The sequence below is a fragment of the Grampus griseus genome (genome assembly GCF_964374135.1).
Source record: "Grampus griseus genome assembly, chromosome: 2".
Lineage (NCBI taxonomy): Eukaryota > Metazoa > Chordata > Mammalia > Artiodactyla > Delphinidae > Grampus > Grampus griseus.
The window spans coordinates 74191908-74215160 of NC_139018.1; the positions used below are offsets into that span (position 1 = coordinate 74191908).

Sequence of the window (23253 nt, forward strand, 5' to 3'; positions counted from 1 at the left end):
GCCCAGCCCAGCCGCCGCGCTCTCCGAGACATTCGGCGCCAGCCTGGCCTCGGTTCGCCAAGTCGGGCGAGTTTGAAGAGGGACGAACGTCTCAGTTTTCACTGCCCCCCCCACCCCTCCCTCGCAGCGGGGCTGCCGCAGAGCCCCCGACGCCCCTCAGCCTCGGGAGCACCGCTCTCCGGCGCGGCAGCCGGGTGGGGAGGCTTGGCCCCTAAACTCGCTCGTCCAGCCCGACCGCCCCGGCGGCTTCTCCCTGCCCTCGGGGCCGTCCTGAGCGGCCCGGAGAGGCGTCGAGCGTAGCCCCAGCTCCCGCCTCCTCGCCCGCCCTGGCACTGGAAGGAAGCTTTGGGCCCGTGCGGATCCGGGGTGCCCCCTCGGCCTAGGACAGGCAGCTCCGGGGGCCTGGTCCACCCGGCAGCCCCCGGGAGGCCGCGGGGACGGGGCAGAGCGCGCGCCCTTGGATGAGGTCCCGCAGCGACGCCCCGGCCCGCCCCGCTCCTCCTCCTGCCCGGCCAAGCTGCCTCCCATTTGGGGAGTTTCGTGGGTTTTCTTTCTCCTCCTCCAACCTCTGCGGAGGCCACGACTCAGGCGCCGCAGCAGGGGGCCGCCTCCATGGTGCGGGGCAGCCGCTGCTGAAGTCAGCGAAACCGAGCCTGGCCTGGAGCTGGCCGCGCGGAAGGCCAAGGCCATGGCCATAGCCACGTCGGTGAGTCCACCAGAGAGAGGAGGCTGCCGGGCAGAGACGTCCACAGCCTGTCCTGCACTGCTGTCACTTTTATTTCTGCCTTCTCTTTGTCTCGCTCCTTGGTCCCTTGCTTCTTTGGGAGACTGTGTCCCCCTTCTGGCACTTTTGTTTCCCTTTCCCCCTCTCACTCCTCATCCCTAGCTCCTACTGGATCTGGCCTCCCCCTTCTCTCCTCCCGCTCCCCATTCTCCCCTTTTTCTTTCCAGAGGCTGCTCCTGGAAGGAGGGGAGGGGGCAAGCCTGAGTCCTATCTGCTCCTTTATGGGCGGGAACAGATGGCCACTGGAGGTTGGCAGGGGCTTGTGATTGGGAGGCTAGTAAAAGGTTGGGAGGGGGCTGAAAGAACGGAGGTGGCTTCAAGGAAATAGGAGAGGGCAAAGGGCCCAAGGGGGCCCTTCTCTAGAGGAGGGACGGCAGAAAGGTGGGAAATAAAGTAAAAGAGGGAGATCGGGCAGGGAGCAAGAGAAAATAGAGGGAGGAGGGGAGGTGATGTCAGCCAGCCTCTGGCCACTTTCCTAGGACTGGGGACAAAGGGAGGAGACAGCTGGCATGATGGGCCAGTGGGAGGAGGCCTCCCAGTGAGCGTGTAGCCCACGGCCACCCCCCTTTAAGACAGCCACTCCCTCACAAGTCAGCTGGGCCCCTGAGGAGGGGGTAGAGCTGGGGTGGCCACACCCATCATCAATCAGTCTATCAGGGACTCTGGCCTGGGTTCCCGCAATTGCAAGGCCCAGAGGTTTGGTCCCATTGGACAGAATTCAAACCTGACACAGGGAGGAACTCTTCACAGCCCCGCCCCTGCTTTCTGTCCTCTACTGCTTGTAGTCTGAATCTAAGCAACTCTGTCCCCTTTCCAGCCTTCCCTAGGCCTTAGGATTCCCAGGGAAAGCGAGGCTGCCACCTGCTTTCTGGCTCCCTCTGAATGGGCATCCTGCGAAGGAGGATTGTGAGGCTGGGAAGAGAAGCATGGTTTCTGACATCCTCCCACACCCCCCAAGGATGAGTTAGATTTTCGTTCCTTCTCAGACCAAATTCCTCTTAGCTCCTCAATCTGTATGATGGTGAGCAGACCCTAGTTCGGAGCCAGAAGAGGGGGAGGTCCTGAACATAGTGGGGTACTGTGACATAAAGATGCCTTCTCAGGAGCCAGCTGGTCAGCTGGTCAACTTCGTAGTCCCAGGAGGTAGATCTTTCTTTTGCCTGGGGGAGTGAGGGGTGTTGGTATTTATGCTTATGAAACTCACAGGATCCTAAAAACAGCTAATATTTACTGAGTGTTTACTGGCCCTAAGCTGGCCCTGAGCTTTGTATGGGTTTGTCCTGGTTCTTTCATGCATTATCTCACCCAGTCCTCACAACAACCCTGTGAGGCTGGTACTGTTATTGTCTGAAAGTGGATATTCAGCTATGGATATGGAATTCTATAAAGGAGGAAACGGAAGCTTGGAGAGGTTAAACAAATTGCCCAAAGTCACCCAGCTCGAAAGGGGCAGAGCCAGGACTCAAACTCAGGTCGGTCTGCCTCAGAAACCGTGCTTTTTAACCCCCTGGCTAGATCCAAAACGCCAATTTCTAATTTACAGTTAGAAAGAAAAAGGCCAGGCTAACCAGGAATTTGTGTCATCTGGCTAGCGTATTGGCTTTTTGTGGGACAACCTCCTTTAGAAGCCAAAATATAATCAGAAGAGGGTTTGATCATTTGGAATCAGGCAAGAGAAGTCAGCTTATTGTTAAAATCACCCAGCAATAAAGGGCTGGACAACCTCTCCACCTGAGGGAAACACTGGCCACGAGGAACATGCACTCATGCTGGCTGAGCCAGACACCCTTCCCCCAGGGCCTGGTGGCCAAATGCAGCCTGCCAGAGATCTTGAGCTTGAGATGTTTCACTGAGTTAGTCAGCCCACGTGGATTACCTGTTCAGTAATGCCTAACTACCTGCTTTCTACCGCTGCCTGGGATCCTGCCAGCAGGCTCGGGTCACTTAGGAAACATAGCTGAAGCGGAATATATTTTGACATTGTGAGTGGCTTAAGCTTGATTCTACCAAATAACTTGGTGGAACCAGAGCCCGGTGAAGAGAGACTAGCAAAGGGAACTTGGGCATCATGAAGACTTCCTATGAACTTGAGTCATGTTTGAGCCATGGGTCCTCTTTTTGTTTTGTTTTTTAAGTCTTTTTATTGTTGTTATCTTTTTATTTTATTTTTTAATTTTTATTATTTAATTCTGTTTTGTTTTGTTTTTTTTGCGGTACGCGGTCCTCTCACTGTTGTGGCCTCTCCCGTTGCGGAACACAGGCTCTGGACGCGCAGGCTCAGTGGCCATGGCTCACGGGCCCAGCCACTCCGCGGCATGTGGGATCTTCCCGGACCGGGGCACAAACCCGTGTCCCCTGCATCGGCAGGCAGACTCTCAACCACTGTGCCACCAGGGAAGCCCTATTTAATTCTGTTTTATTTTTGGCCGTCTTGGGTCTTCGTTGCTGCGCACAGGCTTTCTCTAGTTGTGGCGAGCGGGGACTACCTTTGGATGTGGTAAGCGGGCTTCTTATTACAGTGGCTTCTCTTGTTGCGGAGCGTGGGCTCTAGGCGTGTGGGCTTCAGTAGTTGCAGCACGAAGTAGTTGTGGCCCACGGGCTTAGTTGCTCCGCGTCATGTGGGATCTTCGTGGACCAGGGCTCACACCCGTGTCCCCTGCATTGGCAGGTGGATTCTTAACTACTGCACCACCATGGAAGTCCCTTTTTTTTTTTTTAATTGAAGCATAGTTGATTTACAATGTTGTGTTACTGCTGTACGGCAAAGTGATTCAGTTATACATATATATGTACATCCTTTTTTATATTCTTTTCCACTATGGTTTATCATAGGATATTGAATATAATTCTCTGTGCTATACCGTAGGACCCTGTTGTTTATCCCTTCTATATATAATAGCTCACATCTGCTAACCCCAACCTCCCACTCCATCCCTCCCCCAGTCCCCTCCCGCTTGGCAACCACCGGTATGTTCTCTATGTCCATGAATCTGTTTCTGTTTCATAGATAGGTTCATTTGTACCATACTTTAGATTCCACATATAAGTGATATCATATGGTGTTTGTCTTTCTCTTTCTGACTTACTTCACTTAGTATGATAATCTCTAGTTGCATCCATGTTGGTGTAAATGGCATTATTTCATTCTTTTTTATGGGTGAGTAATATTCCATTGTATATATGTACCACATCTTCTTTATCCATTCATCTGTCAACGGACATTTATGTTGTTTCCATGTCTTGGCTGTCGTGAATAGTGCTGCTGTGAACTTAGGGGTGTGTGTTTCTTTCTGAATTATAGTTTTGTCCGGATATATGTCATGGGCCCTCTTGACTTAACTACTGTTACTTATATAAGAAGAAAAAAGTGGATCCTTTTTTTGGGGAGGGGTGCGCTGCATGGCTTGTGGGATCTCAGTTCTGTGACCAGGGATTGAACCTGGGCCACGGCAGTGAAAGCCTGGAATCCTAACCACTAGGCCACCAGGGAACTCCCAAAAAGTAGATCCTTATGCTTATGGTTGTGAAGAGGCAGCAGAGGAGTGAGTGAGAGGCTCTGGAATCCCACAGCCTGGAGTTCAAATCATGCTGCACCAGCTGTATGTCGTTGGGCAAAGTACCAACCTCTCTGTTCCAATTTCCTTTCCAAATGGGGATAATGATGGCTCCTCCCTCATCAGGTTGTTGTGAGGATTAAATGAGATGAGATGATTGGTGCAAACACTCGCTCAGTGTCTGGGTATATAATTTGCACTTGATGTCTGTGGCTTACCTGAGCCTGTAGCTCTCAAAGGAAAAAGCTTAGATGTCCCCACCAGACAGGACTGGAAACAGGCTGATAAATGTTTGCTCTTGGTTGGTCCACCAGCCCCCTTGCATACACACACACACACACACACACACACAAACACACACGAGTGTATACACTTTTCTCCATGATAACCTCAGCCTCTGCTGGTAGAGCCTTACTTGCTCAGACTGAGAACAAAACAATTGCTTTGGTTTCTGTTTTCTTCCTTATTATGTTGAGGCTGTGTCTGGGCTGGGCTTCTCCCACTCCTTCTCAGAATACGGGGTCTCTGCAGCTGCTTAATCTAACCTGCTTATAGGGGATGCTGACTGGGAAACAGGGAAGGTAAAGGAGATCCTATGGGAGACCTTTCCAGGACTTCCTCATGTAATTCATTCAACATATGTTCATGGAGGACTGATTCCAGGTTAGGCCTATTGCAGAGGCTAGGAATATAGAAATCCCTTTTCTCACAGGGCTGACAGTACAAGGGAAGAAATTGATTTTTTAAAGTAAATAGACAAATAGTATTAAGTACTGTGAAGGAAACAATGGGTGGAGACAGACACAGAATGGGGTGGGGAGAAGAGTGAGAAGAAGACATTTAAGAAGAACTGAAGGATGAAAAAGGGCCAGTCAAATGAATAGTCAGGGGACAGGTAAAGGGACTGCAAAGGCCCTGAGGTGGGAAAGAGCTTGTCTAGATCAAGGAATAGAGAGGGAGAATGCAAGGGATGAAGCTGGAGACAGGCAGGGCTGAGTCAGGAGGTAAGATTTTTAGCTTGAGGGAAGTGGGGAGCTCTATGTTTTGAGCAGGGGGTGACATGACCTGACATGTGTGTGAAGACCCCTCTCCCTACTCCCACCTCACCCATCAGGCCCAGCTGGCCCGGGCACTGTACGACAACACCGCCGAGTCCCCCCAGGAACTGTCCTTCCGCCGAGGGGACGTTCTACGGGTGCTGCAGAGGGAAGGCGCTGGTGGGCTGGACGGCTGGTGCCTCTGCTCCCTGCACGGCCAGCAGGGCATTGTGCCTGCCAACAGAGTGAAGCTCCTTCCCAATGGCCCGGCGCCCAAGCCTGGCCTCTCCCAGGTGCCGCCAGCCCAGCCTGGCTCACCACATCCGGCCCCAGAGCACGGCAATGAGGACCAGGAGGTGAGAGCTGGAGCCCCCCAAAACCCCAAGCCAGGACATTCCCGTCCGCCGGTGCCTGCACGTGGAGGGAGAGCCCTGAGACGGCAGCTCTGCACCGACTCTGCTGTACTAATCCTGCTGGCCAACCCTTTCTGGGCTCTTTCCCCACTGGTACAGGGAGGGGGTTGGAAGATGTCTAAGCTCCTCCCGGGCACACATTATCTGATCCCCTGGTCCCCACACCACCTGACCCACCTGCCTGTGTTGATCCCCCAGGTGTATGTGGTACCACCTCCAGCTCGGCCCTGTCCTACCTCGGGACCTCTGGCTGCACCCTGTCCGCCCTCCCCTGATCTCATCTACAAGGTCCCCAGAGGCAGTGGGACCCAACAGGCTGCCCCTGGAGATGCCCTGGAGGTGAGGGCTAGAGGTTTGTGTGTATGTTGGGCAGGAAACAGACGGCTCTCGGGGGTAGGGGTTAGCAGAATGGGGGCCCACTGCTGAGACTGAGAGTAACCAACTGCTTCCTCTCCAGGTCTATGACGTACCCCCCACTGCCCTCCGAGTTCCCTCCAACGGCCCCTATGACTCCCCGGCCTCCTTCTCCCGCCCTCTGGCCTGGGTTGTCCCCCAGTCCCCTGGAGAAGATGAAGCTCCCTATGACGTGCCTCTGGCCCCGAAGCCACAGTCAGACCTGGAGCCAGATCTGGACTGGGAGGGGGGCCGAGAGCCAGGGCCCCCCCTCTACGCTGCCCCCTCCAACCTGAAACGAGCATCCGCCCTGCTCAATCTGTACGAAGCACCGGAGGAACTGCTGGCAGACGGGGAAAGCGGGGGCACTGACGAGGGCATCTACGACGTCCCCCTGCTGGGGCCGGAGACACCCCTTTCTCCAGAGCCCCTGGCAGCCTCGGCTTCCAATGACCTAGACGCCCTGGCCCTGCTTCTGGCCAGAAGCCCCCCACCCGCACACAGGCCCCGCTTGCCTTCAGCTGAGAGCCTGTCCCGCCGCCCTCTGCCGGCCCTGCCTGTCCCGGAGGCCCCCAGCCCTTCCCCGGCTCCCTCTCCTGCTCCAGGCCGGAAGGGCAGCATCCAGGACCGGCCTCTGCCCCCACCCCCACCCCGCCTGCCGGGCTACGGGGGCCCCAAGGTCGAGGGGGATCCAGAGATCGGGGAGGTGGAGGACCATCAAGAAGGACACCACAATGAGTATGAGGGCATCCCGATGGCCGAGGAGTATGACTACGTCCACCTGAAGGTGAGCTCGCCTCCAGCCAGCCCCACCAGAAATGGCTCCAGGAGAGCCAGCAAGGAGGCCTGAGGCCCCAGATGCAGACCCCGGCTTCCTCCCTTCCCTTCTTCCGCATCCATGGCCCTGTACCCTATGGCCTGGGCCCCAGTACTTGGCCACATCACTTGTATCGGTGCCACATTCCTCCCCCTAACCCCAGCCTAGGGTCCCTGAGACCTCTGACCTGCCACCAGAGCTCTCCCGGACCTAGAGTCAAGGGGTTGCAGATCTGATGGCAGGAGAGACCTTCGGGAGGACGTGGGAGTGGGGAGGCACAGGAAGACCATGGAGGCTAGACCCCAGCCTGCTCCCCCACCACTGCACTGAGACCCTCTCCCCCCCTGCAGGGCATGGATAAAGCTCAGGGAGCCAGGCCCCGGGATAAGGCCTCCCCAGGGGATCCTGAACTGCTGGAGAGGGGACCACCAGAGCAGCAGGTAACCCCATGGGGGTGGTGCTAGAGAAGGGGCGGGGAGGAGCAGGAACTTGGAAGAAGGGCTATTCTCAACTCGCATCAAGGGAAATTGATTTAGGATGGGGGTAAGAGTTCAGTGAAACGGGACAGTTGGAGTAGAGAGGAGTTAGAATTCAGGAAGGAGCTGGAACTTAGAAAAGGATATCAGGGGACTTCCCTGGTGGCGCAGTGGTTGAGAGTCCGCCTGCCGATGCAGGGGACACGGGTTCGTGCCCCGGTCCGGGAAGATCCCACATGCCGCGGAGCGGCTGGGCCCGTGAGCCATGGCCGCTGAGCCTGCGTGTCCGGAGCCTGTGCTCTGCCACCGGAGAGGCCACAACAGTGAGAGGCCCGCGTACCACAAAAAAAAAAAAAAAAAGAAAGAAAGAAAGGGATATCAGGGATTCGGAAAGAGAGGAAAGAATGTGTTGGAGAAGAGTCAGAAAAGCGAGCAGTCAGGGGAGCAGAAGAGTTGCTGGGCCGGGTGACTTCCGAGGCCCCTTCCAACTGTGAATTCCTGGGTTCCTAAGAGACCCGGCTCCTAATCCCAGCTCCACCACTAAGAAGCCGCCAGTTAATCTCTCTGGGCCTCGGGAAAGTGAGATGGTCTCCTCGACCTGATCTAGAATGGTCCTAATCACGATAGCTACCATTTGTCAGGTTTGTACCAAGTGCCACACCCTGTGCTCAGCACATCGCGTGCGTCACAGCCATAGTTAGCACTCACATAGTGCTTACAGTGTGCAATTCTCTGTTCTCAGCCCTTTCTGTACATCGTATCAGCTAATCTCCACTGCAGCCTTAGGAGGCAGAGACGAGAGCTGCACTCTCCAGTCTGGTAGCCACCAGCCACATGCGGCTACCGATCCCTCCAAATGTGACCGGTCCAAACTGAAATGTACTGTAAATGAAAAGTGCACACCAGATTTTGCAGACTTAGTATGAAAAACAATCTCAATAATTTTCGTATTGATTACAGTGTTCAAATTACCACATTTTTAATATATGGAGTTAGAAAATATGGACCAATTTCTTTGGATTTTCTTAATGTGGCTACTAGAAAATTTGAAATTACATGGGTGGTTCGCCTTACGTTTACACTGGACAGTGCAGTCCTAGGCTCCCCATTTTAGAGACAAGGAAACAATGAAGTTCAGAGACTTGTTCTTGAGGTTGTTTGTATCCAGATTTATCTGACATCAATTCTGGGTACCTTCCTGCCACTCGCTATGAGAATCTAAATTGTCTGATGGGCAGAGGTACGATCTAAAGGAATTGAGCTCAGGGAGAAAGGAAGGAATGAGGAACAAAGGGAGGGAAGGAGAAAGGAAATGAGAACAAAAGCGGCAGTAGTGAGAGCAATCCCACGGACCACTCTTCTCGCCCGCAGGAGGCCCCGTCCCCAGGGGAGCCACTGGTTCTTCCCGCCGGAGATCTACAGCTCCTGCACTTCTACGCTGGGCAGTGCCAGGGCCACTACTCAACACTGCAGGCAGCCGTGGCGGCCCTGATGTCCAGCACCCGGGCCAACCAGCCCCCGCGCCTCTTCGTGCCCCACGGCAAGCAGGTGCTGGTGGCTGCTCACCGCCTGGTGTTTGTTGGGGACACCCTGGGCCGCCTGGCAGCCTCCACCCCTCTGCGAGCACAGGTCGGAGCTGCAGGCACAGCGCTGGGCCAGGCATTGCGGGCCACGGTGCTGGCCATCAAGGGGGCCGCCCTGGGCTACCCATCTGGCCCTGCGGCCCAAGAGATGGTGCAGTGTGTGGCGGAGCTGGCAGGGCGGGCCCTGCAATTTACCACCCTGCTCACCAGCCTGGCCCGCTGAGCCCCTTGGCCCTGCTCTGCCCTCGCCTGCCTGCCAGAGCCCCCTCAAGGCCTTGGGCAGCTGGAGGGCTCTGTTTTAGGGACTAGGAGAGGTGGAGGCATCTCTCCCCCTTCCCCCCTCTTCCAGTCATCTCAGCCTCTCACGGAGGCGCCTCCTTCCCTACCCCGCAGCTTTTTGTACGAGCCATTTTCTATAAATTATTTATATTTAATATTATTCCCTGCTTTGTCAGGGGCAGGCGCCAGGCCCTCCAGGGCAAGGAGGAACTGGACCTTCCTCCTCCCTCAGCCTGACGCAGAGGTTCTTGGGCACCGCGTGGCTGCCTGCCTCTGGGATTTCGGCCCCACAGAGGTTCAGGTAGCTGAAACCTGAATCATTTTCAGATTCTGGGGGAAGGGGCCACCCGGAGCCCCTTTCCTGTCCTGTGTCTTGGCTCTAGAACATCAGTGCCTCACTGTTAGCTAAGAGTGAGGGGAGGACGTTGGCCACCCAGAATGGGAAGGCCTGGGAGAGGCCAGAGGGCTCCTCCCCACAGGAGACAGGAGAGCTGGGCCTTGAGCGCTGGTGCATCTCAATAAACCAGGCTGTCTGGTTCCCTGACTCTGCTTCTTGGGAGCCTGGGGAGTGGGCCTGGCACCCTTGGCCAAAACGATGAGACGCACGGCTGTGGGCAGGCTGCCTTTAGGGTTTTGGGGAAAATTTTGCTGTTTCTTCAACAACTATTCATCTGGCAGGTTCTCTGCTCCCATGTGATGTGCCAGGCGCTGTTCTGAAGGTACATCATGGGGGTGGGCTGGATATAAACGAGTCAGCTAAAAGAAGTAAGTAAAGAAAGAAACCTGCCACGAAGTTGACAGTTGCTGGTAATGGAAATAAACAGGGTGATATGCCAGACCAACTAGGTGAGGAGAGAGGCCATTGGAGACTTTAGACAGAACTGTTGGGGAGGTGAGGTGGTATCTGTGCTGAGACTCGGAGGATGAGAGAACCAAGAAGAGTCTGCGACGCGGCATAGCAGGAAGGCAGGCCCTGATTTGTGACCAACGCGTCTCCTCCAAGACCAATGTCAAGTGATGTCATTAGAGAGGTGCACATGTGGAGAGGGTGGCCACAAGAGAGCCTTCATGGTGCCGTGCTGGAGAGGTCACCCCAGCTGTCCTCAACTCTGGCCAACTGGAGAGCGCTGCTGGCCTGGGCGCCCTCTCCCTTCAGTTAACCCAAGAAGGTCTAGCCCCTTAAACTCCCCTCTCCAGGCTTCCTGACTGTCCTTCTGGACACACCATCTTTTAGAGGAGCTGAGGGGCCAGTGAATTTAATGCGTTAGAAGTCCATAGTCCACGGGGCTTTGGTGAAATTAATGGGCCATGGCTTAGATAGGGGATCACTCCAGCCATTTACCACAAGGGAAGTAGTCCAAGCCACAGATCCATTGCTTCAGTTCTGCTTTCCCAAGATGCTACTCTGCCACAGTGACTGGGTTGGAGGCATCCCAAAATTCAATCACACTCTTAGTCCCTTGGCCCCTTTCCCCATGCATTTGCCTCCTCCATTTTGGGTTCTTTGTTCTCATTTCACTCTCAAAAGGAAACTCATTTTCAGATTCTGAGGCCACCAAAATTTACCCCAGGTGTTGAAGACTTGTAACAGGGGCCATCCTCCATCACCTTCCAGAAAGAATTTCAAGAGATCGGCCTGGAATTAGAGTCAGAGGTCTCTGTGCAAGTTTCCATGTACCTATATGTCTGCAGGTAAATCCTATCAGTCCCTCCAAGTCCTGGTTTCATCTTTAATATGAAGATGAACATAATGGTCTCGCAGGCTTATTGTGAGGCCCTAACAAGACAATGCATGTAAACAGCCCAGCACCACAGAAAGTTAAAGGGATGATAATTCCAGGACAGACACAAGGACACAAACAAACCCCCAAGGAATGTTGGCTGTGACAGCACCAAAAGTAAATCCTGAAGAGATGCTCAAATGAGTTGGGGGAGGGAAAGTGGTGTGAGGCTGCTTATTGCATTAGAATAGTTTCCCATATTTAGAAAATTTCTGAACAGAGGAGGCAAATTATGAGTGTGGTTCAGTGGAGACAAGAGGGAATGGATTTCCCGGCTGAGACTGATAGGACATGCCTTTTCAGCCCTTACCTGGAATTAGAGAATAAAGTACCTATTAGATATCAAGTCTCTTAGAGAAGTGTATCTCAAACTTTAATGTACATACACCTAGGGATCTGGTTAAAATGCAGATTATGACTCAAAGGGCTGCGATTCTGCATTTCTAACAAGCTCCCAGGTTACACAGCTGCTGGTAGTCTGTAAATCACACTCTGAGTAGGGGGAGGAGAAGCCTTCTAGGTGTAAAGACCAGCTTAATGCAAGGGACCCGTGGCACTGGAAAACCTGAAAGAACGTCAGTGTGACTGGAGCGCAGAGAGTTTGGGGAGAGATGTGAGGTGGAGCTGCAGAGAGCACAGGGTCACGTTTGAGATATCTAGAAAATTAGTATTTACCTTGACAGTGAGAAGACATTGAAGGCTGTTAAGTAGGAAAGGGACATGAACAGATACCCTTTTTTTTTTTGGCTACGTGGGGTCTTTGTTGCTGTGCGCAGGCTTTCTCTAGTTGCAGCGAGCGGGGGGTACTCTTCTTTGTGGTGTGCAGGCTTCTCCTTGCAGTGGCTTCTCTTGTTGCGGAGCACGGGCTCTAGGCGCACAGGCTTCAGTAGTTGTGGCACGGGGGCTCAGTAGTTGTGGCACACGGGCTTAGTTGCTCCGGCATGTGGGATCTTCCTGGACCAGGGATTGAACCCATGTCCCCTGCATTGGGAGGCAAGGCAAATTCTTAACCACTGTGCCACCAGGGAAGTCCCAGATCTGCATTTTGAAAAGATCACTCTGTCTGCACTATGAACAACAGATGGGGAAAAGGGATGGAAACAAAGCAGATGCAGAACACTGGTTAAGAATTGAGGCTAAAGCAGTCTGTACAACAGGTAGCTTGACTAGTGGTGGTAGAGTTGGAGAGAAGCAGAATATCTGAGAACTATATAGGAAGTAAAACGGACAGGATTTTGTAAAGGATCTGACATGGGGGTAAGGAAGAGGGCACTCCAAGGGCTGTCAACTGAGCATCTGGCCACAATTGGATGATGAGGGTGCCATTCAGTGAGGAAAGAAGCACTAGAAGACAGCCAGGGTGGTGGGGGGTTGGGGGGAAACATGAGTTTGGTCTTGGATGTATTGAGTTTGAGATCCCTGTGAGTCATCCAAGGTAAGAGGTCAAATAAGAGGTGGCTTCATGGGTCTGGGGCTCAGAAGAGAGGTGGGAACTGGAAATGTAGATCTGGGGATCAGGTTTGTATTGGCTCGTATTGTTTATACCGGGGGTGATCAAAGCCATGGGCACAGGTGAGATCCCGAGGTGGAAAGAACAGTGTGAGATGAGAGGAGGACCTAGAACCAAGCCTCTGAAGATCGCAGACACTGAATGATGGCAAGGAGGAGGAGGAGAAGCCTGCAGTAGAGAAAAGAGGAGCAAGAGAAAGAAAACCAGGAGAGTGTGGGACTTAGCAGCCAAGGAAAAAAGTGGTTAGAGGAAGGGATGGCCAACAGTGCCAAATGCTGTTGAGAAATGATGGAGACTCAGCCAGGGAGGAGGTGGTGAAACCAGACAAGTGGTCTTGTAGAGGACTAAGGCCAAGGCTGAGTACAGTGCCCAGCCCAGTCCACCATGTGCATGCCCCGTGTCATCATTTCCAGTATACCCTTCTGTCTCAGTAAGCTACTCCAAGGTCGGTCTTGTCCATCCTGTTATCCCCAAAGCCCAGCACAAGGCCAGAACATAGCAGACACTTAATAAATTTTACTGATGAATGAGTGGATGGATGGATGGATGGGTGGGTAGGTGGATGGATGGGTAGATGAGAAGGAAGAACTGGAAGCAAAGGAGGAATTGCTGGCATCTGCCTCGGATCTACTATCCTTCAGGGTCTTTTTTTTTTTTTTTTTTTTTCCTCTTTATACCGCAATGGTCCGCAGACCCAGGGAATGGAGACAGAGCCCCATCCTCTCCCTCCGCTGGGCCCTGGCCCCCCTTCCTCTCTCTGACGAAGAGTCTGGACCGAAGGTTCTGCTGACGTGGGAAGGGGAGGAGAGTCTGGAGGAAGGGGAGGGGAAAGCAGCGCAGAGATCGCAGAGACGAAGGAGGCGCCCGCGGCTGCAGAGCAGGGTCTCTCCGGCTTCTGTGTCCGGGCACCGGGCGCGCCACTGGGCCAGAGGGCAGTGCATCCTTTCGGTGCGGGCCGCCAGGGCCCCTGCGGTCGGCAAGCTGGCTCCCCGGGTGGCCACCGGGACCCCCGAGCCCAATGGCGGGGGCGGCAGCAAAATCGACAGCACTGTAGAGATCACCCCCAGCCCCAATGGAGTAAGTGCCCGCGCCCTGGGGGCTACGCCATCATCTCCCAGCACCCCCGCCAAGCGCCCGGCCTTTTCCTCCTGCGCCCCCTCCTCCGCCGCCCGCCTTCCTCCCGCTGGTCCCGGCCTCTTCCCTTACTCTGCGGTTTTCTCCGCTTCACTCTTCTCCTGCCACCACCTCACACACCCCTTACCTCACCCCCACACACAGCAGGTCGGGACCCTCGGAGATGCGGTGCCCACGGAGCAGCTGCAGGGTGAGCGGGAGCGCGAACGCGAGCGGGATGGGGAGGGCGACGCGGGTGGCGACGGGATGGGCAGCAGCCTGTCGCTGGCCGTGCCCCCCGGCCCCCTCAGCTTCGAGGCGCTGCTCGCCCAGGTGGGGGCGCTGGGCGGCGGCCAGCAGCTGCAGCTCGGCCTCTGCTGCCTGCCCGTGCTCTTTGTGGCGCTGGGCATGGCCTCGGACCCCATCTTCACGCTGGCGCCCCCGCTGCATTGCCACTACGGGGCCTTCGCCCCCAACGCCTCTGGCTGGGAGCAGCCCCCCAACGCCAGCGGCGTCAGCGTCGCCAGCGCCGCCCTAGCAGCCAGCGCCGCCAGCCGCATCGCCACCAGTACGGACCCCTCGTGCAACGGCTTCGCCCCGCCGGACTTCAACCACTGCCTCAAGGACTGGGACTATAACGGCCTCCCCGTGCTCACCACCAACGCCATCGGCCAGGTGAGGCAGCCTGGTGGGCCGCGGGTTTGGGGGCGGGCCGAGAGCGACCAGCGAGGGGCCTCACACCCACTCCTTCCCTCTCACGTCTCTAGTGGGATCTGGTGTGTGACCTGGGCTGGCAGGTGATCCTGGAGCAGATCCTCTTCATCTTGGGCTTTGCCTCTGGCTACCTGTTCCTGGGCTACCCGGCAGACAGGTGAGGGCTGGGCAAGTAGAGAGGAGGGGGTGCTAGGGAGGCTGGCCCAGGCAGCTTGCCTTGGCAAGAGGCTGAAGGGGACTCGGTGGACTCTGCAGTGTTCTCTGGATTTCTTCTGTTCAATGATATGCAGCCCCACCCCTGTCTCAGCTTCACTCCCCATCAAGAGATACTCCTTCCATACCTCTTCCACACAGGGAATAACTCTTCCTTCCTTGCCAATCCCTAGATCTGTGGATCAATGGCCTCATCTCAAAAGACAATAGCCCCATCCCTACTGACCAAAACCCCTATATCCACAGATCGAAAGTCCTAACTTCTCCTCTATCATCCCTATCACCACCAAGCACCTCCCTCACCATCATCATGGATTGATAGACTCATCCTTGCTAACAGCCCTATCCACCTGGACTGTTAACTCCATCTCAAAGGCCTCATTCCTAAAGCTCATTATGTTAATTTCTAAATATCAACAGCTCCATTCACACTGACCAATAGCTCAACTCTATAAACAAATGACTACCCTCATGGGGGTCAATAGTTCAACCCCCATGGATCAGTGACCACAATAGCACCCCTCCCCCAAGACTAACAGCCCCATCCTCATGGATCTTCAGTGCTCTCAGGTCCTCTCAGATCAAAAGCCCCATTTCCAGGAATCAGTGGCCTCATCTCAAAGATCAACAACCCATCCCCACCAACCAATAGCTCTTCCCAGGGGTCAAAACTCCCATCTCCTCTGATCCTCGACACCATCTCCACTGACCATCCCTGTGGATTATTAAACTCATCTCCACTGGTCTACAGTCTCATCCAAATGGATTTATAGTTCAACTCCCATGGATCAAAGGCAACCCAACATTGAATAATCCAGTTCCCTAAAATCAATGCCTATCCTCACTGCCCAATAGTCACACACCCCTGTGGGCAAATGATCCTAAACCCATAGGTCAATAGCCCCTCCTTATGCATCAGTGGCCTCAGACCCACAGACCAGTAGCATCATTCCTGTGGAATAATAACCTCATCCTCAAAGACCAATAATTCAGTCTCCTAAATTCAGTAACCTTAGCCAATAAGCTTAGCCCCATGGAAAAATGGCTCCACCCTACTGGGTCAGTAGCTTCACCCTCAGGCTATCGGTGCCCCCTTCCCAATGACCATTGACCCCAGTCTACATCCCCAAAGATCAGTGGTCTTATCCCCCAAAGTCAATAGCCCAACTCAGTAGCCCTGTCCTCACTGACTTATAGTCAGTGACCATCATCATTGACCAATTGTCTCATCTCCTCTGGTCTGTGACCCCATCCTTACTGATTATTCCTATGGATTAATAGATTCATCCCTACTGGCCAACTGTCGCATCCACATGGACTGAGATCCCTATCCCATGAATCAATAGCTCCATCCTCAAAGATCAACGGTCAAATCTTCAAAGATTAGTGATCATCCCTGCTGATCGATGGTACTATCCCATAGATTAAGAGCTCCATTCCCATGGATCAATGGCTCCATCTTCTGGTCAGTGGCCCCATCCCCACTGACCACCCCTATGGATTAGTAGACCCATGCCCCAACCCCACGGAAAAATGGCCTCATCCCCCAAAATCAATTACTCAGTCCCCTAAGATCAAGAGCTCCACTTTCACTGACCAATATTATCCCCATGGACAAGTGGCCAATGGCCTACCTCCATAGATCAATAGCTCCAACCCCATATATCAATGACCCCATCTCCTCTGACCAGTCTGAGCAAGACAAGCTCCATCCCCACTGACCAATAGCTCTCTGCCCAAGGACCAATGGTTCCAAGTCCCCTAAGCAATATCCCATCCATTCTGATGGTTGGTCTCACTTCCATGAAGAAATGCCCTCATCTCTGACCAGTAGCCCCATCCCAAGAGTCAATGGTCCTACCCCCACAGAACCATAGCCTCGCCCCAGTGCCCAGTAGCCAACCATGGTCCCCATCCTCTCCCATCTTCTCTAGCCTCACTCCAGGGCCTCATCCTCATACCTCCAGCTTTGAAGTGGGCAGCTGGGCCCCACCCAGCAACTCCTCCCCCAGGGAGTCTGGGTGATCAGAGGCTCTCCCTACTTTCCAGGTTTGGCCGTCGTGGGATTGTGTTGCTGACCTTGGGACTGGTGGGCCCCTGTGGAGTGGGAGGGGCTGCTGCAGGCTCCTCCACAGGTGTCATGGCACTCCGATTCCTCCTGGGCTTTCTGCTTGCCGGCGTTGACCTTGGTGTCTACCTGATGCGTGAGTGGCATCCCCCCAGAGCTCCTTCCCTAGGGACTCATGCCTGCCTGTCTGTATCCCCAGGCCATTCCTACTGCTCCCTAAGATCCCCTCAGTCCCTTCTTCAGCCCCAGATTTCAGCTGTCCGGAATCTCAGCTGTCTTTCTGCCCAGGCCTTTGAAGGATCAAGGGGTCTTCCTTCTCTCCACACCCCTCTCTTCCCATGATCTTTAAGGCTTTCCTTGCTCTGGACTTACTGCTGTCAGGGAATGAGCCTTATTTTAAAAATGAAATCCTGAGTAGCTGTATGACCTTGAACAAGGGTTAATGTGAAAGTCAAATAAGAGGTCTGGTGTGAAAGGGCCCATAATTTGGGAATGCTGAAAACCCACCAGGGACTCTGACCCTCGAGCCCTCCCAGGTTTGAGTGGGAGAGGAGAGAGAACTGAACAACTCTCCACTCTTTGCCTTAGCGGTTGGCCTGTGGGAGGCGATGGCTGCAGCCTCCACTCAGGGGCTGACCTTGCTCTCTGTCCTCCTCCCTCCCTCTCCCCTCTTCTCTCCCTCGCCTCCTTCCTCCCTGGCCTCTCTTCCCTGTCCCTGCTGTATCTCCAGGCCTGGAGCTGTGCGACCCAACCCAGAGGCTTCGGGTGGCCCTGGCAGGGGAGTTGGTGGGGGTAGGGGGGCACTTCCTGTTCCTGGGCCTGGCCCTTGTCTCTAAGGACTGGCGATTTCTGCAGCGAATGATCACCGCTCCCTGCATCCTCTTCCTGTTTTATGGGTCAGTATCACCCTCCACCTGTTGTCTGGCCGTTCCCATCTCTACCTCCAGCCTAGCTCTAGCCTGGAGACCCCTCCTCTTCTCCATTGCCCCTTGTCCAGGCCTGCTCCAGCCCCAGCCCCTCAGAGGTGGGAGTTTTCCATCCCTGGGTCAGGATTCAGGAGGCCTCACAGTGTACCCCCCACCCCACCCCCAGCTGGCCTGGTCTGTTTCTGGAGTCTGCACGGTGGCTGATAGTGAAGCGACAGATTGAGGAGGCCCAGTCTGTGCTGAGGATACTGGCTGAGCGGAACCGGCCCCACGGGCAGATGCTGGGAGAGGAGGCCCAGGAGGCCCTGCAGGGTAAGAGACAGGGGTCCCTACAGGTGATACCTCAGTGTGCACACATGATGGTGCCCTCTGTTGTAGCTGTACCACCTTCTCCCAGGGTCCCTACCACCCATGTGGGAGGACCCTGGGTTCTCAGCTGTTCCTTCTAACAGACAGCTCCTCTCTGTCTCCCAAGACCTGGAGAACACCTGCCCTCTCCCTGCAACATCCTCCTTTTCCTTCGCTTCCCTCCTCAACTACCGCAACATCTGGAAAAATCTACTTATCCTGGGATTCACCAAGTGAGCCTGGGTGTCTGAGCCAAGGGCCAGGCCAGTAGCTGGGATGGGGGCTGGCCGGGTGGGGAAAGCCTGAGGACCCCTACAGAGGCCAGCCAGGGCTGTGAAAGGCTGCAGATGGAGATTCAGACACCTTTCTTCGCCTCCCCACCCTGTCTCACAGCTTTATTGCCCACGCTATTCGTCACTGCTACCAGCCTGTGGGAGGAGGAGGGAGCCCATCGGACTTCTACCTGTGCTCCTTGCTGGCCAGCGGCACAGCTGCCCTGGCCTGCGTCTTCCTGGGGGTCACCGTGGACCGATTTGGCCGCCGGGGCATCCTGCTTCTCTCGATGACCCTCACTGGCATTGCGTCCCTGGTCCTGCTGGGCCTGTGGGATTGTGAGCATCCTCCCTTCCCCACGGTGTGGGCTCAGCAAAGGAACCCCAGCAGAGGTGCCTCAGACGGGCTCAGCCACTGCTTCTGGCACAGGCCTCCCAAAACCAGACCAGACCCTGCCCAGATCTTCCACAATTCTCCCCCTGGCCGCACAGTCCTGTCTGTTCTCTCAACCGATGAGTGAATGCCCAGACCCGCCCGGCTAGGGATCAGAGGGGATGATGGCAGGGACTAGGCCAAGCATGACCTCCCCACCTCTGTTCACACGCTCCATCTCTTGCTCCTCCAGATCTGAACGAGGCTGCCATCACCACCTTCTCCGTCCTTGGCCTCTTCTCCTCCCAAGCTGCTGGCATCCTCAGCACGCTCCTTGCTGCTGAAGTCATCCCTACCACTGTCCGGTGAGAGCAGGGGTGCTGCCAGGGGAGTCTCCAGCTGAGGACAGGGCCTGAGGGATGAAAAAGGGGAGGCTGCTGGAGAAGAGCTGGGGTGAGGCCCACAGCTACAGGCTCAGTGCCTTGTCCGTCTCTCCCAGGGGCCGAGGCCTGGGCCTGATCATGGCACTGGGGGCACTTGGCGGGCTGAGTGGCCCAGCCCAGCGCCTCCACATGGGCCACGGAGCTTTCCTGCAGCACGTGGTGCTGGCAGCCTGTGCTCTCCTCTGCATCCTCAGCATCATGCTTCTGCCGGAAACCAAACGCAAGCTCCTGCCCGAGGTGCTCCGGGATGGGGAGCTGTGCCGCCGGCCCTCCCTGCTGCGGCAGCCACCCCCTAACCGCTGTGACCACGTTCCACTGCTTGCCACCCCCAACCCTGCCCTCTGAGCGACCTTCGAGCACCCTGGCAGGAGGCTGGCCCATACAGAAAGGTGGCACAAGGCCCTGGCAAGGAGAGCGGGAGGACTGAATGAGGAAGGCAGGGCTACCCTGAAGCCTCAGAGGCATCTCACGCCAGTCACCATGGAGAGCTCAGAGGGCTGCCCTCAACCCCATCTCCTCCTTGCTGCTTTGTGTTCACTTCCTTGGCAAGAGTCAGGGGACAGGGAGGGAGCTCCACACTGTATCCACCAGGTCTGGGCTCCATCCTATGCCCAAAGACATCCTCCCAGACCTCATTCTTTCTTGCTCTATCATTCTGTTTCAATAAAGACATTTTGAATAAATGAGCATACCATAGCCTGGACTTCCCTCCCTTCTGTTGTCCTTCTCACTGTCTCTTGGGGGAAGGTTTCTCTCAGTGGAACCCAAACCAGTAAAAATCTCCCTCCCCCTCCCTGCACCTGCCCCCTCTTCTCACTCCCCCACCATGTTAACTTACAGACAACTACCACCACCCCTTACTCACTGCTTGCTATGCTGCTAGGAGTGGGCTAGGCACTTTACAAACTTCGTTTAATCATTTAAGCCTTACAACATTGCAAGGTAGGTGTTTGGATCAATTAAAGCTGCTTGTTTTTGCAAGCAATAATAACTGACTGACTCTAATGAACTTAAACACAAAGGCAATTTATTAAAGGGATCTGGTGGGGCAGGTTGTGGTGCAGAGCTCACAGAGTAGAAGGAAAAGCAGAACTAGTCATAAAAGGCCAGGAGCCAGAAAAGGCAAGAGAGCAAGTGACTGGCTAGCTTGTGTATCACACCACCCCACCCCACCCCTATTACTGACAACTGGGGAGGGGAAAGCAGTACCTGAGTGCTGCTGGCAGAAGTAGGACTGGAGTTGTGCAGGTAAACACAATGGATGCCCACGACAGTATTCTTCTTTTACAGATGACGAAACTGACACTCAGAGACTCAGTAACTTGCCCAAGGTTACAAAGTTAACGAGTGACAGCTGGGATATAACTGGATCCTGGAGCTGGAGCTCTCTAGGGATGCACACCGTGGCCAGCTTCCCAACTCCTTCCAATCTTTGCGGGCGACCCTTGGAAGTGAGGAGTGAGTCTCTAGGCCCCCCTGGGAGGGGGCTGTAGGAGACTAGGCCTTCCACCTCAGTGCCAGGGCCTGCCTTTGACTAGCCCTGGCCTGGCTTTGGGCAAGTCTCTTAACCTCCAGCTTCCTTCAAGGGTTGCTATGAGGATTAAACAAGATAGTACATTGTAAGTGCCTCTTAAATTATCCCACTAGATGGTAAGCCCCTTGAGGACAGGAACTTTGTCTTACGCAACTTTGAAACACCAACATGTGACCCACGATAGGTGTTCAAAAAGTTGTATTTGTTAATTCTTTAAACAAATGTTTCCTGTGCCGGATTTACAGACCAGTTCCATCCTGGATGTTTAGGGCGTGGGCCATCCTTCAAGGAGCTTAAAATCCATCTAACACTGGGAATATTAATGAGGAGGAAGAGAGACCAGTGGTTTGGAGCATCAAAAGGCTGCCTCCTGAAGGAGGTGAGACTCAGAGAGGCAGAAAGACCTTAGGCAAGGGCCCAGGAGACAGGTACATAGCTCTCAATTCAAAGGACATAGGGAGAGCAAAGGCCTGGAGGTAGGAAAGGGTGAGGAGGTCCTGGAGAGAGGAATTCTTAAGAAAAGCATGTCTTGAGGCCAGCCTCTTCCAGAGAAGGGGGGCCCTGTTACCCACAGATCCCTGCAACACCGGTGTTCCTATCTCCTTCCCCTCTGCCAGTCCATGCCCCAGGCACAAAGCTGTAGGAAACTAAGCCATGCTTCTGGGCTCTCGATAATAATCACTGGAGAACTCATAAGAACCCTTCTCATTTAATCTTCATAGCCCCCTGTAATAGGTATTAGTAGTTTTATCCTATCTAACTACTGAGGAAATGGAAATGAGAGAAATGGAAGGAACTGCCATGAAGAGGCAGAGCGAGGACTTAAACCCAGGCCTTCTGCATCACACATTCTGTAGAACAGTGTCTGTGTGGTCCAAACTGACTCCAATGTTGACTTTTTAGCTTTGGGTTGCCAATGATAACACTCATTGAGAGATCATACTCATTGCTGTCTCCAGAGTTTCTGTAAGAACCAACAGGATGGTAGATAAGTACTTTTTGGAAGAGCCCAGGTAAAGCCAAGGAGTTACTTATATGCTAATGACACTGTCCAAAGCACACTGTGAGGAATGGTGTCAAAGAGGCATTTCAAAGAACCCATTCTCTGCATACCGCTGGAAAAAGGTCCATGGAAAGAAAATAAAAACACTCAGGTAGCTAGAGCAACCCCTGTAGGAGGGTAGGTGAAACACAGCAAGTCTCTCTGACTTCAACCAAAGAGGTAAAGGCAAAGAGAATGATAGCATACAAGAAGCATCAAGGAAGCACGAAGATACACTCCCTCATCCCCAAGCAATTCCTGGTCTAGGTGGACAGGACCAGTGTGTGTAGCTACAACTGGCATCTTGTCAGTTGCTCTAAAATTCACCAACCACATGATCTCACTGGATCGTCATCAATAACCCCATGAAAAATGGTTATTATTTCTTAGGCTTTTACAGATGGGGAGACTGAGGTTTGGAGAGGTAACTTTTGAGGTGACTGGTAATTAGAGTAGCCAGATCTTGAGAACTGAGAGCCTGCAATCTTCTTACCGCATACCAGATAGAAAATAATTCTAAACACCATGGAAGAAAGTATTACTTATCCTGTAATATTAAGTTTAGAAGGTACCCCAGGAACTTGGAGATCATTTACAGGCAAACAAGGAAATGACTACTTTCCTTGGAAAGGTTGTACTGACGAAGCATGAACAGTTCTTAGAAATGTTTTAGTTGGATTCACAAGTAAAAACCATTATGGATTATTGAGGAGAAAATTAAAAGGATATACGGGGTACATTTCTAACCTAAAAAAAGTTATATGAAGTGATATGAAAGCCACTCCCATTCCTCATTCAGTCAACCTAGCCCGGCTACCGTGCAACCGATTTTTACTGATTATCCACTACTGTCTTATGCTGCCTCAGGTCTGGGGCGGCATGGTCCTTGCCTGCAAGAGCTCAGAACACTGGGAGATAAATAATTACAATCCTATATAGAAAATGCAGAAAAATATAAAAAGTGCTGTAGCAGCTCTAAGGAGGACAGGAAATACTCTATTGGAGGCAGTCAAGGAAAGATTCTCAGATATTTGGATTGGACCCTACAGGGTAAGTCTTGAGTTTGCCAGGGACAGAAAGGAAGAAGAAACAGTGCAAAGCCTAGAGACACGACAGAACATGGTATACATGGAGAAGAGCAGTGTTTACCTTAAACTTCCACGGAATAAAAGGCAGCTATGAAAACCCACAGCTAACATCATATTTATCAGTGAAAGTCTGAAAGCTTTACCCCCAAGATCAGGAACAAGACAAAGATGTCTGCACTCATCACTTCTATTCTACATTGTACTGGAGGTTCTAGCCAGGGAAATGAGGCAAGCAAATGAAATACAGGCGTACCTCAGAGATACTGAGGGCTCAGTTCCAGACCACTGCAACAAAGCAAGTTACACAAATGTTTTGGTTTCCCAGTGCATATAAAAGTTATGTTTACACTGTACTGTAGTCTATTAAGTGTGCAATAGCATTATATCTATAAAAGACAATGTACATACTTTAACTTGAAAATACTTTATTGCTACAAAATGCTAACCATCATCTTAGCCTTCAGTGAGTCGTAATCTTTTTGTTGGTTTAGG

The 23253-nt window shown here is 53.6% G+C and overlaps 2 protein-coding genes across 3 annotated transcripts; both read left to right on the top strand.

Moving 5' to 3' along the window:
- Positions 1-461: 461 nt before the first annotated feature.
- EFS (embryonal Fyn-associated substrate) lies at positions 462-9691 on the top strand (the record flags this gene model as incomplete). Its single annotated transcript, XM_082649539.1, is given in 9 exon segments — positions 462-506; positions 508-592; positions 595-642; positions 645-706; positions 5453-5731; positions 5987-6127; positions 6246-6968; positions 7349-7438; positions 8846-9691. Coding segments are annotated over 9 exon segments (1908 nt in total). The 3' UTR covers positions 9281-9691.
- Positions 9692-13435: 3744 nt separating this feature from the next.
- SLC22A17 (solute carrier family 22 member 17) lies at positions 13436-19786 on the top strand. 2 transcript variants are annotated; one of them, XM_082648437.1, is made up of 10 exons: positions 13436-13704; positions 13906-14415; positions 14508-14611; positions 16717-16871; positions 17466-17631; positions 17828-17973; positions 18137-18242; positions 18403-18674; positions 18908-19019; positions 19154-19786. In XM_082648437.1, exons 2-10 carry the CDS (start codon positions 14008-14010, stop codon positions 19440-19442), a joined length of 1758 nt encoding a protein of 585 aa, XP_082504563.1. In that variant the 5' UTR covers positions 13436-13704; positions 13906-14007; the 3' UTR covers positions 19443-19786. The 2 variants fall into 2 exon arrangements, with proteins under 2 accessions (XP_082504563.1, XP_082504564.1); XM_082648438.1 differs by having other exon boundaries at positions 18403-18620.
- Positions 19787-23253: the final 3467 nt, after the last annotated feature.